The sequence below is a fragment of the Paramormyrops kingsleyae genome, chromosome 13 (assembly GCF_048594095.1).
Source record: "Paramormyrops kingsleyae isolate MSU_618 chromosome 13, PKINGS_0.4, whole genome shotgun sequence".
Classification (NCBI taxonomy): Eukaryota; Metazoa; Chordata; class Actinopteri; order Osteoglossiformes; family Mormyridae; genus Paramormyrops; species Paramormyrops kingsleyae.
Genome location: NC_132809.1, coordinates 6,574,846 through 6,591,717, shown reverse-complemented (window position 1 = coordinate 6,591,717; position 16,872 = coordinate 6,574,846). Strand labels below are relative to the sequence as shown.

Sequence of the window (16,872 nt, the reverse complement as noted above, 5' to 3'; positions counted from 1 at the left end):
CCCCCCTCCCGCTCCTCTGCAGGTTACCTTGGCCATCCCCCATACTCACTATTGCCCCATTTTCCCATCAGCACCCAGTCTTGCCAGTCATGCCCTAATGCGCTCATTAAACTGGACCCCCCCCCCCCCATTACTGCCCCCCACATATGAGCAACTGACCAGCCCATCTGCCCCATGGCTGCCATGTGCTGGTGTCTGTTACTATCGCTCACACACGCATATGTGTGTGTGCGTGCGTGTGTGTGTGTGTCCTCTGTTTCTCAGTAGAGGAGGTCAAAAGTTCCCTCTTTTATTAAGGATCAGCCTGCAGGGTTTCATTCCTCATGGGGGATGAACAAACTTTCACCCGATAATGTCGGCAAGAGTGCATCTGTGCTCCGTCGTCAATACTGTCAGCTTCTATTTGCTCTGATTTTTCTGCTAGTCCTCAAAGCCATTGCATATAATAATGGAAATAAAATCTGTGTGAAATTGAATTGCAGAGAAAATCTTACATCACCTGGGTTTTACACCTGAATCCCGTCTGTGATCCTTCATTCTGGACCCTAGTTACTCTCTCTCCTTTTGGAATCACATCAGTGGGATACCCCGAAGGTTTCGAGTCAGTAATAACAAGTGTAGTCCTGTCATATTTTATGGTGACAGTTAGTGAGTTAAAAAGTTGTGTAGGATCACACTTCTGCAGCTGGGATCTTCAGTCCCAGGAATACCCCCTCATGGATATTACGTATTATATTGTTGTATTGAAAGGGCCACATTTCCGTAAATATTTTCTAAATGCCTGTCATTTGTTAATGAAACTCTATGTTTAGACAGCTGAGGTCGATCTGATGGCTGGTTTAAGGCACGAGTCAGACAGACGGACAGCATAACTTTTAGTGGGATCTGCTGAGTTGTGGCGGTCTGTAATTTCCAGCGGACCTTGTTGATTTATGAGGACTGTCGGAGCCGTCACGTTTTCTCTCCTCACACCTCAGAGGTCGGAGGTCACGCGCTCTTCCAGCCCTGTCTGATTTGGCTGGCGACTGGTGGGGTCAGGCGGTGGGCAGCCTGGAGGACGGTACGGGGAGCGGGTGCGCATGGCAGAGGCGGGGAACCTCTAATCCCCATGTTTTGATGTGAGGGCCCTGTTTGTGTGGACTCCTCAGCAGGCTGATGGGAAGCAGATGTGGGCAGTCAGGCTGACGGGCAGTGAGCCAGAACAGCTGGGCCAAATTAAAAACAACAGCATTCTTGGAGACTGGGAGAATTAGAGGGAGACAGAGAGGGAGAGATATTGTGGGGGGTGGGGGGGGGATCATGGCAGAACAAAGATCCCATCTGGAAAGACGTAGAGAGGAGCTTAAAAAGATGCCGGAGAGGAGGAATGAACCAATGCCCCGTGTCGGGCCGGCGCGTTAGGTAGCCATCACCTGCCGGTGTGGCCGAGATGCAGCACAGCATGCGCCTGGATACCACTGAACACGGGGGCCTGCGCCTGGATACCACTGGACATGGGGGCCTGCGTCGCTGCAGATCTGACGAAAAAGGAAACGAAAAAAATACTGCACCGCCGCTCTCCCGCCCTTACGATGAGAATGGATCACATTAAAAACTCGCACAGTTTTTCTCAGCAGAAAATCCTCCCTTTAAGACGGTATCTGTGAATGCTGGGGCATTGCAGAGGCAAAATCGCCACAAATGGTGTCCGCGTGGGAAAAGGGAGCTTCCTAATTAGATTATGGGCGGTCACATCCTCCAGGACACACATGGACACATCCTGGATGGTTGTCTTTATACGCTGGTTCGCTGCTGGGCTCTGGGAATGGAGCCCAGCTGGCCTCCGCGTCTTTTGGGCCAAACTCTCCCCCTCTCGGCACAGGGCTTCCTGTCCTTCAGGACAATGGGAGCACAGATGGTTCCAGATGGCGTGTGGATGCCGTGGACGCTGTAATGTATTAGAGTGAAAAAGCCCAGAGCCGTGTCCTAGGCCGTCCTTCCGCCGGGTCTGATTAGAAAGCCACCCGTAATCCCCGGCAGGTGGCTGTCACTCAGAATGCTCTTGCTCTTCGTCGGCCCTTCCTGTCAAAGCTCCCCATCTTTCCTGTGTGGACGACGACCTCCAATGGGAGACGTGTCTCCCGGCTAGCTTAGCCGGGTGAGGCCAAGGTGCCAAGCGACTGGACCCCGATGTTGTTTGCGAATATTCATCCCGAACAGCAGATGTGAAACTTCATATCACCCCTTAATAGCTGGACGTCGCTACAAATTAGAAGAAAAGTGTGAATGAGAAATGTGTTACATGATGGCAGTCTCAGTTCGGGCCTCTGCGTGGGTGTTATTAATTAATAACTTTCTCTGAGGTCATTCACAGTCTTTGTTTTATGCTTTATGCTTCATTATGAGAAATGGGGCAGCCAGTGGCTTAAGGGAACGAGCGAATGAAAGAAGGACCTCCTGCCAGCCACAGAGCATGTGCGGTGTGTGTATAGTGTGTGTGTGCAGAGCCCTCACTGGCACTGTAAAGGCTGAAAAGTGAACTGAAATGAAAGAGCAGGCTTGTGAGGGCTAGACCTGATTGACGTGAGACTTGCCACCTTGTTAACTTTGCATTTTGTGGTCGTGTCATTGTGAGGCCCTGTTCCCACCAGCACCACGTCAGGCGTATCTTGAGTCAGGCTGAACCCAGTGACCTCAGAAAGGAGACCTCATTGCTCCTCAGCCTCTGGTTACCTCAGAGGGGAGCCTTTGTTGTGTTTCATGCACGGGGAACCTTAGAGAGAAGACGTCATTGTTCCTCATGTTCTGGGGTGAGTTTCTCAAAACCTTCTTAACCCTACGTCGTTTGTAAGTTCTATGTTAAAAGACAGAACTTACAAATGACGTAGCGTTAAGAAGGGATGAGCTCTCATGGCTACTCACACTTTGATCACCTCAGAAAAGAGCTCTTGTCGACTCTCACATGCTGGTAAACTCAGAGAGGAGTTTTTGGTTCTTGTTGCCCTTCAGACTCTGGTTACTGCAGAGAGCTGTTTCTGGTCATGTCAAGTAGAAGCTCTCATTGCTCCATACATTCTGGTCACCTCAGATAGAAGCTTTCATTGTTCCTCACACTCTGGTCATCTCAGAAAGGAGCTCTCGTTGCTTCTCGTACTCTTCACCTCAGAGAGGAGCTCTCGTTGCTCCTCATGGTCTGCTGACCTCCCCTCACCTCTATGCTGGATCCATGCCAGGGCTGCTCGAACCCTTTACTCTTGACGGCCTCCTGCAGCTGCCCCATTCTAGCTCGAGGATCTGTGACATGGGTATTTGGGCTTTAGCAGCTGCTCGGCGCTCTTGGTTATTTTTGTTCAGTACTTGACTGTGGCAGCAGTAGAGGTGTCAGATAAAGTGCTGGAGGGATGTTCTAAAGATACAAAGGGGAGGGAGAAGGTGCCACACAGAAGGCTGTTGTTGTCTTCCTTTGAAGATCAGCAGTGTTTCTTCTGAAGCCCCTGAGTAAGTGTGAGTGAAAAGTTCAGTAAACTCCAGTTGAGTATGCACCAGCATGAACTGGTCTGTCTTATTCTGCATATCGTCCAGACTTATGTTTTTCTGCTGAAGAATAGATACCAAATTTTGGGATATACAGACTGAAACAGCGCTTCACTCAGAAGAAGAGGCAGTAGTATAAATCGCACCTGTTGGCCGAGGAAAAGTCATCCCGGTACAGGCTCCATGTTTACATGTAATACTCACGCTCTGGAAACTGATTCCTATTTGATTTTACTTGCAGATCGTTGTTCCCTGTTGATTGGTGGATAGTTTTAGCCAGTGTGATATTATTATATTGTATGTACTATATACACACATTCGAGAATATTCAGTAATATAGGCTAACTGCATGTCTGATTTGAAAAGATTCTTTACAAAGAAGTTTTTGGCCCGAGCCTTGATTTTTGTAAGTGCACATGCATGTACAGCGCAGATCAGAAGGGGCATCGCATGAAGTGCGTCCCTGCAAGTCCTGCCCTGTTTGCAGCGCTGGTGTGACCCTCAGCCCTTGAGCTCTGGGAGAGACGAGGCCGCCTGAGTATGGCCAGGGCAGAGCTTGCCTTGTTTGGGCTGGCGTAACGGACATTGCCACACCGAGTCATCTTCTGTGTGTGTGTGTGTGTGTGGGTTATGGGATGGGTGGGAAGGGCTGCTGCGAGTGCCAGGCAGAGCAGCTGCTGGGCAGGACAGCAGGTGTTACTGGACGTTTCCAGGAGCACTGACATTGTATTTACCATGTCCCTCTGCCTCTCACCTGAGCCTACTTCCCCCATGACAGCTGTAGACCTGCATAAAGGTGTTACAATTCAGTCAATCCAGTGTATTGGTTCTGTGTATCAGTGCTCCAGCTGTTTATGGTGAAAATCCTTAGTAATCTATTCTTTATAAGGTGATAAGAGTCAGTGACAAAGATAATAAATGAATAGGCTGTGGGAAATGTGCGTCTTTTGTTTTCAGGACCCCTGTGATGCACCATGATTTTGGTGACCTCTTTGCACTGTGCCGCTTCTCTTCCTTGCTTACTTGGTCCTTTTTTTCCTTTTTTTGAAGGTGACAAAAAACAGAAGGTTGGAACGATGCCAGATTCACCTGCTGATGTCAAAACCCAACCGAGATCGACTCCGCCCACCATGCCACCCCCTCCCCCCGCAGTGAACCAGGCCACCAATCGCAGTGCCTCTTTCACGCCTAACACTAGTAAGTCCCAGTTATCCCAGGAAACTTTGTATTCGTCAGCTGTACGACACGTGAGACGTGAATCATTTTCACAAATAATTTTAAGGTTTAGGGTGAATGCATGAATACTGCGAAGTGCAGTGTACTTTGCAGGCTGAGTCATAAGCTAAACCGCATCTTGTTGCCAGGCTGCAGTGCAGGTGGTTAATTTGGGCGTGCAGTTGTGTGTAGCTGACACTGAAGTCACCCACTGTACTTCTGCACTATTACCTTGGGGTTTAGCAGCTGCAGATGTCCTGCCTTTATCTGGTTGTTTCTTTCCTTGCCGCATGCAAATCAGATGGCTGCGTAAACGCCCATGGGGGGGACGCGGTGGCAGTTTGCAGCTACGTCTGCGTGGCTGCAGGTGGCAGGTGTCCTGTGTGGGTGTGACCGCATGTCAGCTGGTGGTCCACTGTGGCTGTATCCACTGGGTGCGCTCTAGTGCGAGAGCTTTGTTTACAGACAGCGGTCTAGTGGCGGGTACCCGACTGGTTTCTTCCCTATATACTGTAGCAACACCGAGCCGTGTCATTTCACCTGCCATGGCAACCACCCCGACTGCCCACCGTCCGCTTCAAAAACTCACCACGGAGAACATATTCCGGAACTCTGAGTGAGGTCAGCAATGGAAGTAACTATCTACTGCAACAGGCAAGGCACAATCACAAAGAAAGAGAGCGACGGAGTTACATTTCATTTTGAAGTGTACCTCTTCATTTACATGTATTTTGTTAAGGCAAAACTCCTTTGTCCTGGATACGCCACATCCTAAATATAACAAAAGCACCTTTAATTACATCATTTTCCCAGCTGCAAAACGAAACCATTGTTATGTGTAAACAAACGAGCATGCTAGTGGCCAATGCTGTTTTAGGAGCCTGATGATTTTTTAGGTCATTTAAGAGGCCGTTAGTCTACGCGGGGCCATGAGGGAATAAGTGAGACCTGAGTCATTTTTCTCAGTAATGCACGGTTTGGAATGCTGGCACCAGTGGGGGTGGTGGTGGTGGTGGTGGTGGGGGTGATTCAGGACCTGAAAGCTGCCTTCAGCTGGCGGACATGTGCGCGGACTGATTTAGCAGCACACCTGCTATTGGAATAGATGTAACACAGGCTGCGGGGATATTTTTGGGTCTGCTTTAATAAGTTCCCCTTATAGCTGCGTTCTAGTGAATGAGTGGGGCACGCGGACCAGAGGGGGCAGGGGCAGGGGCTGGGGGGCGGCAGGGAGGCAGTCAGATGGTTCCACTTATGAAAAAGCAGCAGAAAGTAACGGTCTTAGTCAGTAGACTACGGCCCCCTTGGAAACACCAGTGCAGTTGTAATTCCTTCCTCTTAAGGCTTAAGTGCATCGACATGCACATTTTGTTGTATTTCCTTTGGCATCCAGTTTGCCCCAGCAGGAATCGCCCAGTGAGCAAGTGGGGGGGGGGGGATGGGAGGGCTGCACGTGGTATGCACAGCCTCTGACCACACTGTCCCACGTCCTGGTGTTTCCACAGTGTTAAACGGGAGCGGCCACTCACCCACGGCGCTCAACGGGGCTCCATCCACCCCCAACGGCTTCAGCAACGGGCCGGCCATGTCATCCACAGCCTCGCTGTCCACCCAGCAGCTGCCTCCCGCCTGCGGCGCCCGACAGCTCTGCAAGCTGAAGCGTTTCCTCACCACGCTGCAGCAGTTCGGCAGCGACATCTCGCCGGAGATCGGGGAGCGCGTCCGTAGCCTCGTACTGGGCCTAGTGGTGAGCGGCTTAGCATGCTGTTTAAAGACACGGCCTCCTAACCCCTAAGACATTCAGGCTCAGGCCCTAGGATGAGTAGGATGTTTACTATGATCTAAAGTATCCAGCCATGTAAATGGTTAAACCTTCATGTTGCTCTGGATGTCAGTTAACGAAATACATGCTCCACTTGAGCTCAGTGGTGTGGCAGATGTTGGGTGTAAATGAGTCACTCTTGGAAACCTGCAGGACTGAGACCCTCGGATTGGAGCTGCTCTGCTCTTGTACTGTGTGATGACATCATCTCCATGTCTTCATCAGGCTTCTTCATTTTCTGTCTCTTTGGCACGTCCTCAGAAGCTGCCCACCTCACACTCATGACCCGTCTTGCTCATTGCTGTCCGCAGAACTCAACCCTGACTATCGAGGAGTTTCATTCCAAACTCCAGGAGGCCACCAACTTTCCCCTCCGCCCCTTCGTCATTCCTTTCCTGAAGGTAAGGGCGTCCCCGAGTCCCCTGGTTCCCTTGGCGCTGGCTGTTGAAACCACTCACCTGCAAAAGCACGTGCGGCATGCCTCGGGCTGGATTTGCCTCGCTGCTGCTCTGCACTGTCTTCCCTATGTGCGGATGTCAGTGGAGCGTGGAAGACAAAGAAGCAGACCTGGATTTCCGCTCGGTCTGTTTGGCGTCCTGAGAACACCCATATGGCAATGATTGTCAATTAATTAAATCTGGCATGCGCGTGTTTACGCCGAACCTGTCGCCGCGCTGTCTTTGGGGGGAGCGGAGTTGGGCGGAGAGGCGTCGAGTGGGGAGCGGAGATTTTCTTGACAGATGTTGACAGGCTTTTCTGTGGCGCTGAATGTCGCTCGATGATCCTCCACCTACTGTCACAATAAACATCCTTGGTTGGCTGTGTCAACAGTCCCCACCCCCTACCATGCCATTTTCCTTAAGTGGCTGATTAATGCCCCTTCAGGAGGCTAAGCCTCTAGGTCATAGAGTGTCCTAAATATGACTGTACCCCTGGCTGCTTCTTGTACTCACTGCTATAAGGTCCACGCTGTCAGACACTAGACACATTCAGAGTGGGTTATTTACTCCACCTGCTTTATGACACGTGTGCACACATGCACACACTTCACACTTCACACACACACACACACACACACACACACACACACAGACTCTGTGTAAGATCACTGTGTTAGTGTGTACTGTGCTCAGGGACTGTGGGAGATACAGGCTGTCAGTGTTATAGCTCCAAACAGAGATGGAAAAATGAGTGAGGAAGAGAAGAACATGAAGCTTCCATGTGCCTTCAGATATTCGGCAGTGCTGGCTTTATGGATTTATTGGGATTTTAAAATACAGTGGTACCTTGGTTCTCGAACTCACTAGAACTCGAATTTCTTGAAAGTTGAACAAAGCAGTTTGACCTAGAACTCGATCTGAATATCAGAAGTCGAACCGTGAACGCTGACCTAATATAAATTGTATGCACCAGGAAATGAGTCATACTACAATGCAATTCTTACTTGAATGCCTTCTTCACAGACTGGACGATTAACCAAATAAAGCAGCGCAACATTACAGTAACTAACAATAAATAAACCACTAACTTACGTGTACTATTAGATCACTTATGTAATTTATTTAAACTTTACTTTACCAGGTAAATTAACTGAAAACCAGTTCTCACTACTTTACGTGATATTCGGGAGAAATAGCACATTACACATCAGACCTGCCTGGGATACAAACGTCATGCATGTAACTAAACTCTTCAGCCAATAAGGGCAAAGGTGTGTCGTCACGGAGGCGGTTCCAGTTTGTGCAGCCGGGTGAGAGGTCGCAATGCATCTAACTGTAATGCATTGCGTCAGCATCAGAATGCGTTGCTTTAAGCCAGCGCTGTAAGCAAGTGGAACGCACCCAATGACCGGACTGGGGAAACAAGCTGAATACAGAGGACTAATGACAACAACCAGAAACAACTGATCACATGGGGATCCCACACGAGGATAACAAGGAGGCGTGGCACACGGAAGGAGCGGTATTTAGGTGTAATTTTGGGGGGCCGGGAACCAATTAATTTGTTTTCGATCAGAACTCGAAATTTTTAGGATTCGATCCGGAGTCTGGAATGGATTAAGTTCAAGAACCAAGGTACCACTGTATATAAATAACATCTTGTCATCCACGGGCAGCGGGAGGAACAGTTGTGAGCAGAGGGTAGGTGACCATGAAGCTCTGCTGGTCTATGGGCTATGACTTGTCTCACCCTCCTCCCCCTGTCTTCCCACCCAGGCTAACCTGCCTCTCCTGCAGAGGGAGCTATTGCACTGTGCCCGCATGGCCAAGCAGACGCCGGCCCAGTACCTGGCCCAGCACGAGCTCTTGCTGCTGGATGCTAATGCCAGCTCGCCCCTGGATTCCTCCGAGATCTTGCTGGAGATCAACGAGCACGGCAAGAGACAGACCCCCGACAGGTGAGGCACTACAATCTCGGATTGCACCACTTCTCTAGCGATTCCAGATTATTTCAATGTATGGTGAGAATGGTGTGTGCATCTCGGGCCATCCCACGCTGGGTGCCCAGATATATTGGCCATCTTTCTCCATTGAGCATAGTGGGGAATAGGGCAAATGCTGTGGCTGTCGTCTGAGCGGCATGTACCGTGTACTGTGAGCATCTCCTCTCACACATCCAAACGCCACTGAGGATCTCACCCGCTGTGTCTCCTGTAGCCTCCGAACATGCCACATCAAGAGGGAAGGAAAAAAAAACTTATTGTAATTTAAGATGCATATAATCTTTTTCCCTCCCTGAGTTTCTCTGAAGCTGCCCATATGTCTGGGATTTGTCCAGATGGTGCTTTGCTGAACCTCTGCTTGAGCTGATCCAGGCGGGGAGGTTGGGGGGGGATCATTGGTGTAGGGAGGGGGCCTTTATTATTTCATCCTGAAAACTGAGTGCACTGGGCTATCTGGCCGGATGGAGAAGTCCTGTCTATGGTTTGGGGGGGGGGGTGGGGGCATGAAGCAGCCATGCTGTTTCGGCGGTGATGAGTTCTGGAGTGTAATCGTTTTTGTTGGATGGTCGGACGGATTCCTGTCAGTGTTCCGGTCTGTTGAGGAAATCGTCGACATGCTGGGGGGAGTGGGGAGGGGGGGTGCAGAGACGCAGGTGGGAAAGGACGTCCTGAGCACTTGACGTCTGACCAGGTGGCCTCGTTTCCCATCAGGACCAAAGAGAACAGCGCGGAGCGGGACGGCCTGCATGCGGAGCACCTGGCTAAGCGGCCCTGCACCGTCAGCCCCAGCCAGCGCTACAGCCCCAGTGGCAGCTTGGCCGGCCACCCACCCCCCAACGGCCTAAATGCCCATCCCCCCAACTCCCTGGCCCACTCGGCCGGGCCCACCCCCCAGCACTACCGCCTGGAGGACATGGCCATGGCCCACCACTACCGCGACGCCTACCGGCAGGCCGAGCATCGTGAGGCTCGGGACCGGCACCGGCAGACAGGTGAGCCACCCCATTTAATTATGAAAAATATGATGCCGAGTTAACATCCCTTTGGGAGCATTTCTGTTGTACATTTGGGTGCAGGGCCATTTCTATAAACATTTCAATCTGAGCGAGTGAACCGCTGCTTTCATTAAATTACAGTGGACATTAGGGTAATGAAATACGGTATTAATTATCTAAAACGTCCACATATATAGTGGATTTTTGGAACTTCGTCTACATGACGGCCTCGCGCTGTTATGTTTACCTCCCTGGACCAGCTGGGGGTCTGATCTTTGACCGGGGGTCTCTTTGAGTTACAGCGACCCATGGCGTGCGCCAAGAGGTCATCGACCACCGGCTGACGGATCGCGAGTGGGCGGAGGAGTGGAAGCACCTTGACAACGTAGGTTGCACTGGGGTTCTGGGTTGGGGCGGAGCTTATAGCCTCTGGGGAGAAAGTGACTGTGTCAGTTTTAGTCAGGGCTGGGTTGATGGAAGGCCCGCGGACAGAAGTTATTATTTATAGTAATAGTGCGGTAAACACCAGGTGTCAGGTCTGCTGGATGTCACACTCGGCAGTAATGATCTCCAACAGCCACAGTCTGCATGTAACCGAAACAGGCACAGCGGAGCTCTGTGTCCACAGGCGGTCTCCCATTGGCCTGCTGACAAATAAGAGTCACACAGGATGACGCCCCCTTTTAATTGCATTTTCCAATTGGATGCGCCGCTGCTCATGGTGAACTTTTGCCCCCTATGCCCGCTTCCCGTTCAGTATGCATGCCCTCATCGTAAGAGTGAAGGACTCTGGGAACAAACAGGCACAGCAGCCCTGAGTCTCCATGTGCCTCCTCCCCCCTCTGCCCTGCCCCCACCCTTCAGCTGCTGAACTGCATCATGGACATGGTGGAGAAGACGCGGCGCTCGCTGACCGTCCTGCGGCGCTGCCAGGAGGCCGACCGCGAGGAGATGAACCACTGGATCCGTCGCTACAGCGACGTGGAGGAGATGAAAAAAGGTGGGGGCTCCTCCCAGCGCCGCCTCCCCCTGCCTCACAACTCCACCTCGGGTACCGCTAACAGCAGCCAGACGCAGCTTCTAGGTATTTCCTCTGCAAAAAAATCCTGCAAGCATGCCAACGCACACATGCACATTGCCCACCATGTGTCCCATGATGCCTTTAAACCCTGTGATGCAGACTTAAAGCTTGTCCGTTGGCTCAGATGACGTGGCGAAAACACAGCACTCTTCCTCTCTGTGTGCCTCAGATCTTCCCCGAGATTTCCTACACAGGGCGTCCACAGGATACCTGCCCGAGGAGATCTGGAGGAAAGCCGGTAAGAGCCAAGCACCAGCCGGTCGCCTAGTTATGCGAGGCCAGGAGCCGCAAATCAGTCGTGTCATTAGGCGGAAGTGCTTTCCATCTCTCTCTTCGATGAAAGGCAACTGCATTTAGAATCACAGTGAAAATGCAGTGATCCAGCATGGACACAGTAGGGTGGCCTGGTTCGGACGGGGGTGAGGCTTGGGAAAGCCCATTTGCACAGTAAAAGAAACTTTTCCATTCAGCACAGCCTTTTCGTGATATCGTGAACAGTGACTTCCAATGGGACAATTTGCAACTTTAAAAAACGTATGAAGAGAAGCGATCAGACCTTGGACAGGTAGGGCACAGCCTAAAAGGTTTAACAGAGGTGATGTTAGACATAAAGAGCCAGAATAAGGATGGGTTTGTCTGTGGTGTGGCCAGGGGCAGCGCACAGTCTGTAGCTGGAGTGCAGTCTGGGGACAGAGCACATTGTAGGGTCAGAGCAGTCATGACAGCCTGGGACAGAGCATACAGTCTGGAGACAGATCAGAGTGTTGGGACTAACCAATTTCTTGAATCTGGATCTATGTGGGGGGGGGGGGGGTGGAAGGGCAGGGCAAAGGCTTAAGGGTAACTCAGGTTGGGGGCAAAGTACAAACTAGGGGATGAGCTCAGGTTGGGAGGCTGAGGGATAGAATTTAGTATGTGGGTGGAGCTCAGGCTGGGGTTGGAGTTCAGTCTGGGGGCGGAGCTTTAACCGGAGGGACCAGAACTCAGGGTGGAGGTGGAATTCAGTCTGTGGGCGGAGCTCAGGCTGAGGAGTGGACTTCAGACTGTGGGTGGAGCTCAAGCTAGGGACAGAGCTCAGATTAGGGGTGGATCATAGGATAGGAGCACAGCTCAGGCTGGGGGAACAGCTGAGGCTGGAGGTGGAACACAGGCTGGGGGCAGAGCCAGGGTTCCCAGTCTTTATCAGTCCAATGTAGAAGTGGCTATTGTGTATACAATATGTGCTGCATTTTCACTGCCCTTTTAATTGCAGTTGTTCTTCACATAGGTACCACAAGCATCCCGCACTCACCAGCACTAAAGCAACTGCAAAACAAACAGGGTGAGTAACAGCTGGCTGCCATTCCCACTGGTGCTGTAGGGTCCACTGGGCTACTTGTGCTTGTGCCCCCTGGCCCGTGTCCCATATGACGCTGCCTCTGGGCCACGTCCTACCAAAAAGCCAGCAAGGTGTCAGACAGACAGGATCTGGGTGGAAAGAGGAGAGAAAACGTGATGATCGCCCCCAGCCCGGCTCTTCCTGGGCCCGAGACATTAGAACCACTGCTCCCCATTTTCCGAGTGCTCAATACTTTAGGACTTGCTCAGGAGCTGCCTTGATATAATTAATCAGCTGACCCAATGGCTTGGGTTGGTGGGGATGGGAGAGGAATCTGATGGAGTGTGATGGAATTGGTGCTGGGTTTGCTGAAGAGAGAGAGCAGGGATCGCCTGTCTAGCTTTAAATTTTTGTGGACGTGGGACAGCAAGAGGACTGTGACAGCTGTGTCCGAGGCCAGAAATGACACAAATAAATCAGGGAGTGTAATCATCTTCCCATCTGTAGGGGTTGCTAACATGTAATATGGTTTGTGGGCTCTGCTGCCTGACCAAATTTTGAGTCAAGGGGTGTTATGAGCCCAAAAAGTTTTTTGTTTATGTTCAAGCTTTTTGCGAAAGATAAAAAAACTAATATTTATTAAATTGCTTACAATTGTGTTCTAATAAAATCTGGTGGCTTATCAACTAGGAGGTAAGAACTTAGATAATGAATTATAAGAGCCATTTCAGAATTAAAGAGCACATTGTGAAATTATTTCTTACAGTACAACTCGGTACTGCTTTGATATGACTGGAAAATCTGGTCACCTGTATTATGCAAGTAGGGGACATTCAACAGATCTTGTGCTTTGTTTTTTATTTATTTGGTAAAAAGCAAATATCCTCAACAGGGACACAGACTGATGACTGTAAAATAAACTTTAAAACAAATTGCTTGTCATCAGCACTCAAAATGATTGTTACCAGACTTGTTGTATTAAATTATTAAGAACTTTCTGGCAGAATGTTTTAAATCTTGGATGATGTACATCTGTTTCCCGAGATAAAGCTTTAGAGTGTTTCAGTAAAGGACAATCACAGAAGAAGCCTGGGTTCAGGTCTGGGCTTTTGACTCTCCTCTCTCTTTTTTCCCCTTCCCTTCTCACTGTTCTTAGAGGAGGCTGTGAACGAGGTGAAAAGGCAGGCGATGTCGGAGCTCCAGAAGGCTGTATCGGATGCAGAACGCAAGGCCCATGAGATGATCTCCGCCGAGAGGTCCAAAATGGAGCGGGCGCTGGCTGAGGCCAAGAGGCAGGCTTCAGAGGACGCACTTTCCGTAATCAACCAGCAGGAGGACTCCAGTGAGGTGAGAATCTCCTGGTCCTGGTCGGACCTCTGCCCGGCACATGGCCGTACTTAACTCCAGTGGGAGTATGGCTGATGAAGATCCTGGATATCTCTCAGGTCTCCCCTAAGCACCTGCTCACTCTCACAGCCGCTCTTCACACTCAGGCTGAGGGTATGTCTGTCTACATATGGCCACGAGCAGATGCCCAAAATATCCGTGTTGACGTGTCCTTATTACAGGCGCGTCGCATGCCCTGTGCGAATGGCCGTAGCCATGTTGACACATGGTTGGAGCCACAGGTTCACTGATACTTTATTTGTCACATGGTGGCAGCCAGTCCTGCACAGAGGTGGAGACAGCAGGGTGAGGTTATCTTTAAAGAGCTGCCTGCAAGGATACAAACACTGACCATGTGCCGTCATTTGCGATATGAGCCTGAACCACTACTGTCAACTCATGGGTGAGCAAACAGATTAAGATGAGGGAGTCTCCACTGGTCGACTCCTGCAGATATTTGCAAGGGTCTCCTGTGGAACTTCAATAATGTTCACATTGGTTAACTGTCACCACAGTGGGACTCAAGTGGATGTTCATTCTGGTCTCCTGTCTCCACAGTGGGACTCCTGTATATGTCCCCACTAGTCTCCCATCTTCACAATGGGACTCCAGTAGATGTCCACACTGGTCTCCAGTCTCCACAGTGGCGTTCCAGCAGATGTCCATACTGGTCTCCAGTCTCTGCAGTGGGACTCCCATAGATGTTCACATTGGTCTCCTGTCTCCACAGAGCTGCTGGAACTGTGGACGCAAGGCCAGTGAGACATGTAGCGGCTGTAACACTGCACGATACTGTGGCTCCTTCTGCCAGCACAAGGACTGGGAGAAGCACCATCACGTATGTGGCCAAGGCCTGCAGAGCATGCCGCTGGGGACCCCGTCCTCCTCCTCGTCCTCCTCCTCATCCTCATCCACCGCACCCCCCACACCATCAGAGAGCAGCCCGCCAGCACCCCTGACCCTGCCTGGAGGTGGGACCAGCAGCGTCTCCAGCAGCCCCAAGGAAGCCAACTCCAGCAGTGCCTCACGGTCCGCCACTCCTGCCACGCCAGCGGTGTTGGACAGCGCGTCCCGCTGACTCCTGCCAGCCCAGCCACCTCCCACAGACTCTCCATCATACCCCATTTGTAGTTAGCTCTGCCATGGATACTGCAACCGCTTCTTAGTACCCAGAAGATCACGTTCTGTCAGCCCGAATCAGGTTATACTGTATGATTCCACCTCTCCTGTTTTAGCCATCCAAACACCCATGCACGTTCAGATGTCACAAGTGAAGGTTTATGGTATGGCCAAGCTATATTTTACCAAGAAAAATATTTTGAAAATCAATGGCTGCCTTTTTTTTCCCAGACATTGAAATAAAAATGGACATTGTAAAACACTGTAAACAGTACAGATACGGCTATTGAGTCCATCTCTGTAAGCTTTCTAATATTTCTGATTTGCCTAACTTGCTTTGGTAAAACAACACGGCGGTGCCTAAGTCCGGAGTGGATTATGTAATGATGCCGGAGTCTAATTCAGTTCATTTAGGTCTGGGAACTGAACCATAAGGATGTAGGCACACCACCATGGCACAAAAGAAAGATAAAAATCACTTCAGGAATCATCTCCAAGAGTAAGTCCCTCAAGGTATCCCATGCTGCTGGGGTCCCCTGTTTGCTGGGCTCTCATCTACATCTCCCTGTTCCTCAAAGAGGGGCAACAGGGTCACATGACTTGACCATTTCGTTCATTGAGTCCTGTTCTTCAAGAAGAAATCTGCATTCTTTGTGAAGGATTATTTTGATGGATTTTATTTGCTTTAAGAATAATACTAGTCCAAAAATTTTCAAAGAGAGAGAGAAACAAAAAAGGAAACCGTGTTAACTACCTTGCTAGCGAGCCAATAAAATCGACACCGGACTCACCTCTCTGTGCTTATGTGAACCCAAATGAACTAGAAAAAAAAAAAAACAAAACAAACACAATCCAAACCTTTTTTTATCACACTGCCAAAGTTATGAGGAGACTGGGGAAGCATTCGTCTTGTAACCAAAATGAGAGATACTTTAGCTTGTCCGTCAGCCCTGGAAACAGAGCGAGCCAAGCGGCAGTGACCCGGGACATCGACAGAGACTGTAGCTCGCTGAATGCATCTCAAGATGTTTGGCTCAATGTGAGTCCGGCGTGACATCCGGATTACTCTAACAAGAAGAGAGAATGTCCACGTGACACTTAATGATGCCACCACCTTTGACCATAACCAAAACAGCAAATAACAGTAATGGGAGACTGCACAAGAATATTGTTTTTTTTTTGTAAATGAGAATGGAGTTAAAAATGAGATCTGATCTCCAGTCAGTAATGGGTGTCAGATCTGGGATAAACCTCAAAGAGTTACAAACTGAGGCAAACACTGACATCAGTCTCCTGTCCGGATTCATTTCTGTAGCGGAAACAGACAGGCAGACATTCATGTGGGTTTAACCTTTCCCGTTTCCCTGTTTCTTTTCCAAAGCACGAAAAGACTAAAGAGGTGGTGTACGCTGACCTCTCTCTCTACCTCCCCCCGTCCCTCAACTGCTCCTCCTTCATGCACCTCCTGCACCACCTCCCAGTCACCTCCCCTCCACCCTCTTTGACAGGACACTGGAGCAGATACTTGGGAAGACACAAAACACGTTTGTACAATACTAGTTTGTAGTTTTGGACCATATGGTATCACTGGCTTTTTTTTCTCTGCGACAGAAGGTGTGTCCTGACCAATCTCTTTCATTTGATTGGGGCCAAACTTGAGCAAAGGAATAAATACTCAGTAAAACGGTTGTATCTAATGGAATGGTCACGCAGAGTATTTTTATGGCTTGCATTGTGAAACATTGAGAGGACAGGGGTGCAATATATATAATATATATATAAAAAAAAATTAGCTACTGAATGGAACCTCAACTCAACCCCATAGGGCATTTTATAAATATATAAATATAATATAAATTTATTTAAAATAATAACAGTAACTTAATGTGAATGTATATAGTATTTAAAAGAGGTCCAGACGTGAGTTTGCCAAATAAGAGAAATGTTTTAGTCATTCTCATGTCTTTTTGTATTGAAGGA

General features: G+C 49.8%; 1 protein-coding gene across 7 annotated transcripts in view; it reads left to right on the top strand.

Moving 5' to 3' along the window:
• The window catches only part of LOC111857429 (protein CBFA2T3-like), a 35,473-nt gene extending 18,884 nt beyond the window's left edge, over window positions 1–16,589 (top strand). For 3 of the 7 annotated variants that reach the window (XM_023838290.2, XM_023838295.2, XM_072698097.1), the window contains exons 2-12: window positions 4,564–4,710; window positions 6,234–6,475; window positions 6,862–6,951; window positions 8,767–8,948; window positions 9,705–9,985; window positions 10,291–10,373; window positions 10,853–11,072; window positions 11,239–11,307; window positions 12,337–12,390; window positions 13,544–13,734; window positions 14,504–16,589. In XM_023838290.2, the coding sequence (XP_023694058.2) occupies window positions 4,564–4,710; window positions 6,234–6,475; window positions 6,862–6,951; window positions 8,767–8,948; window positions 9,705–9,985; window positions 10,291–10,373; window positions 10,853–11,072; window positions 11,239–11,307; window positions 12,337–12,390; window positions 13,544–13,734; window positions 14,504–14,851 (1,907 nt within the window). In that variant the 3' untranslated portion in view covers window positions 14,852–16,589. Of the gene's footprint in view, window positions 1–171; window positions 3,478–4,563; window positions 4,711–6,233; window positions 6,476–6,861; window positions 6,952–8,766; window positions 8,949–9,704; window positions 9,986–10,290; window positions 10,374–10,852; window positions 11,073–11,238; window positions 11,308–12,336; window positions 12,391–13,543; window positions 13,735–14,503 lie in introns of those variants that run through there. The other 4 variants (XM_023838296.2, XM_023838293.2, XM_023838294.2 and 1 more) reach the window with 4 other exon arrangements.
• Window positions 16,590–16,872: the final 283 nt, after the last annotated feature.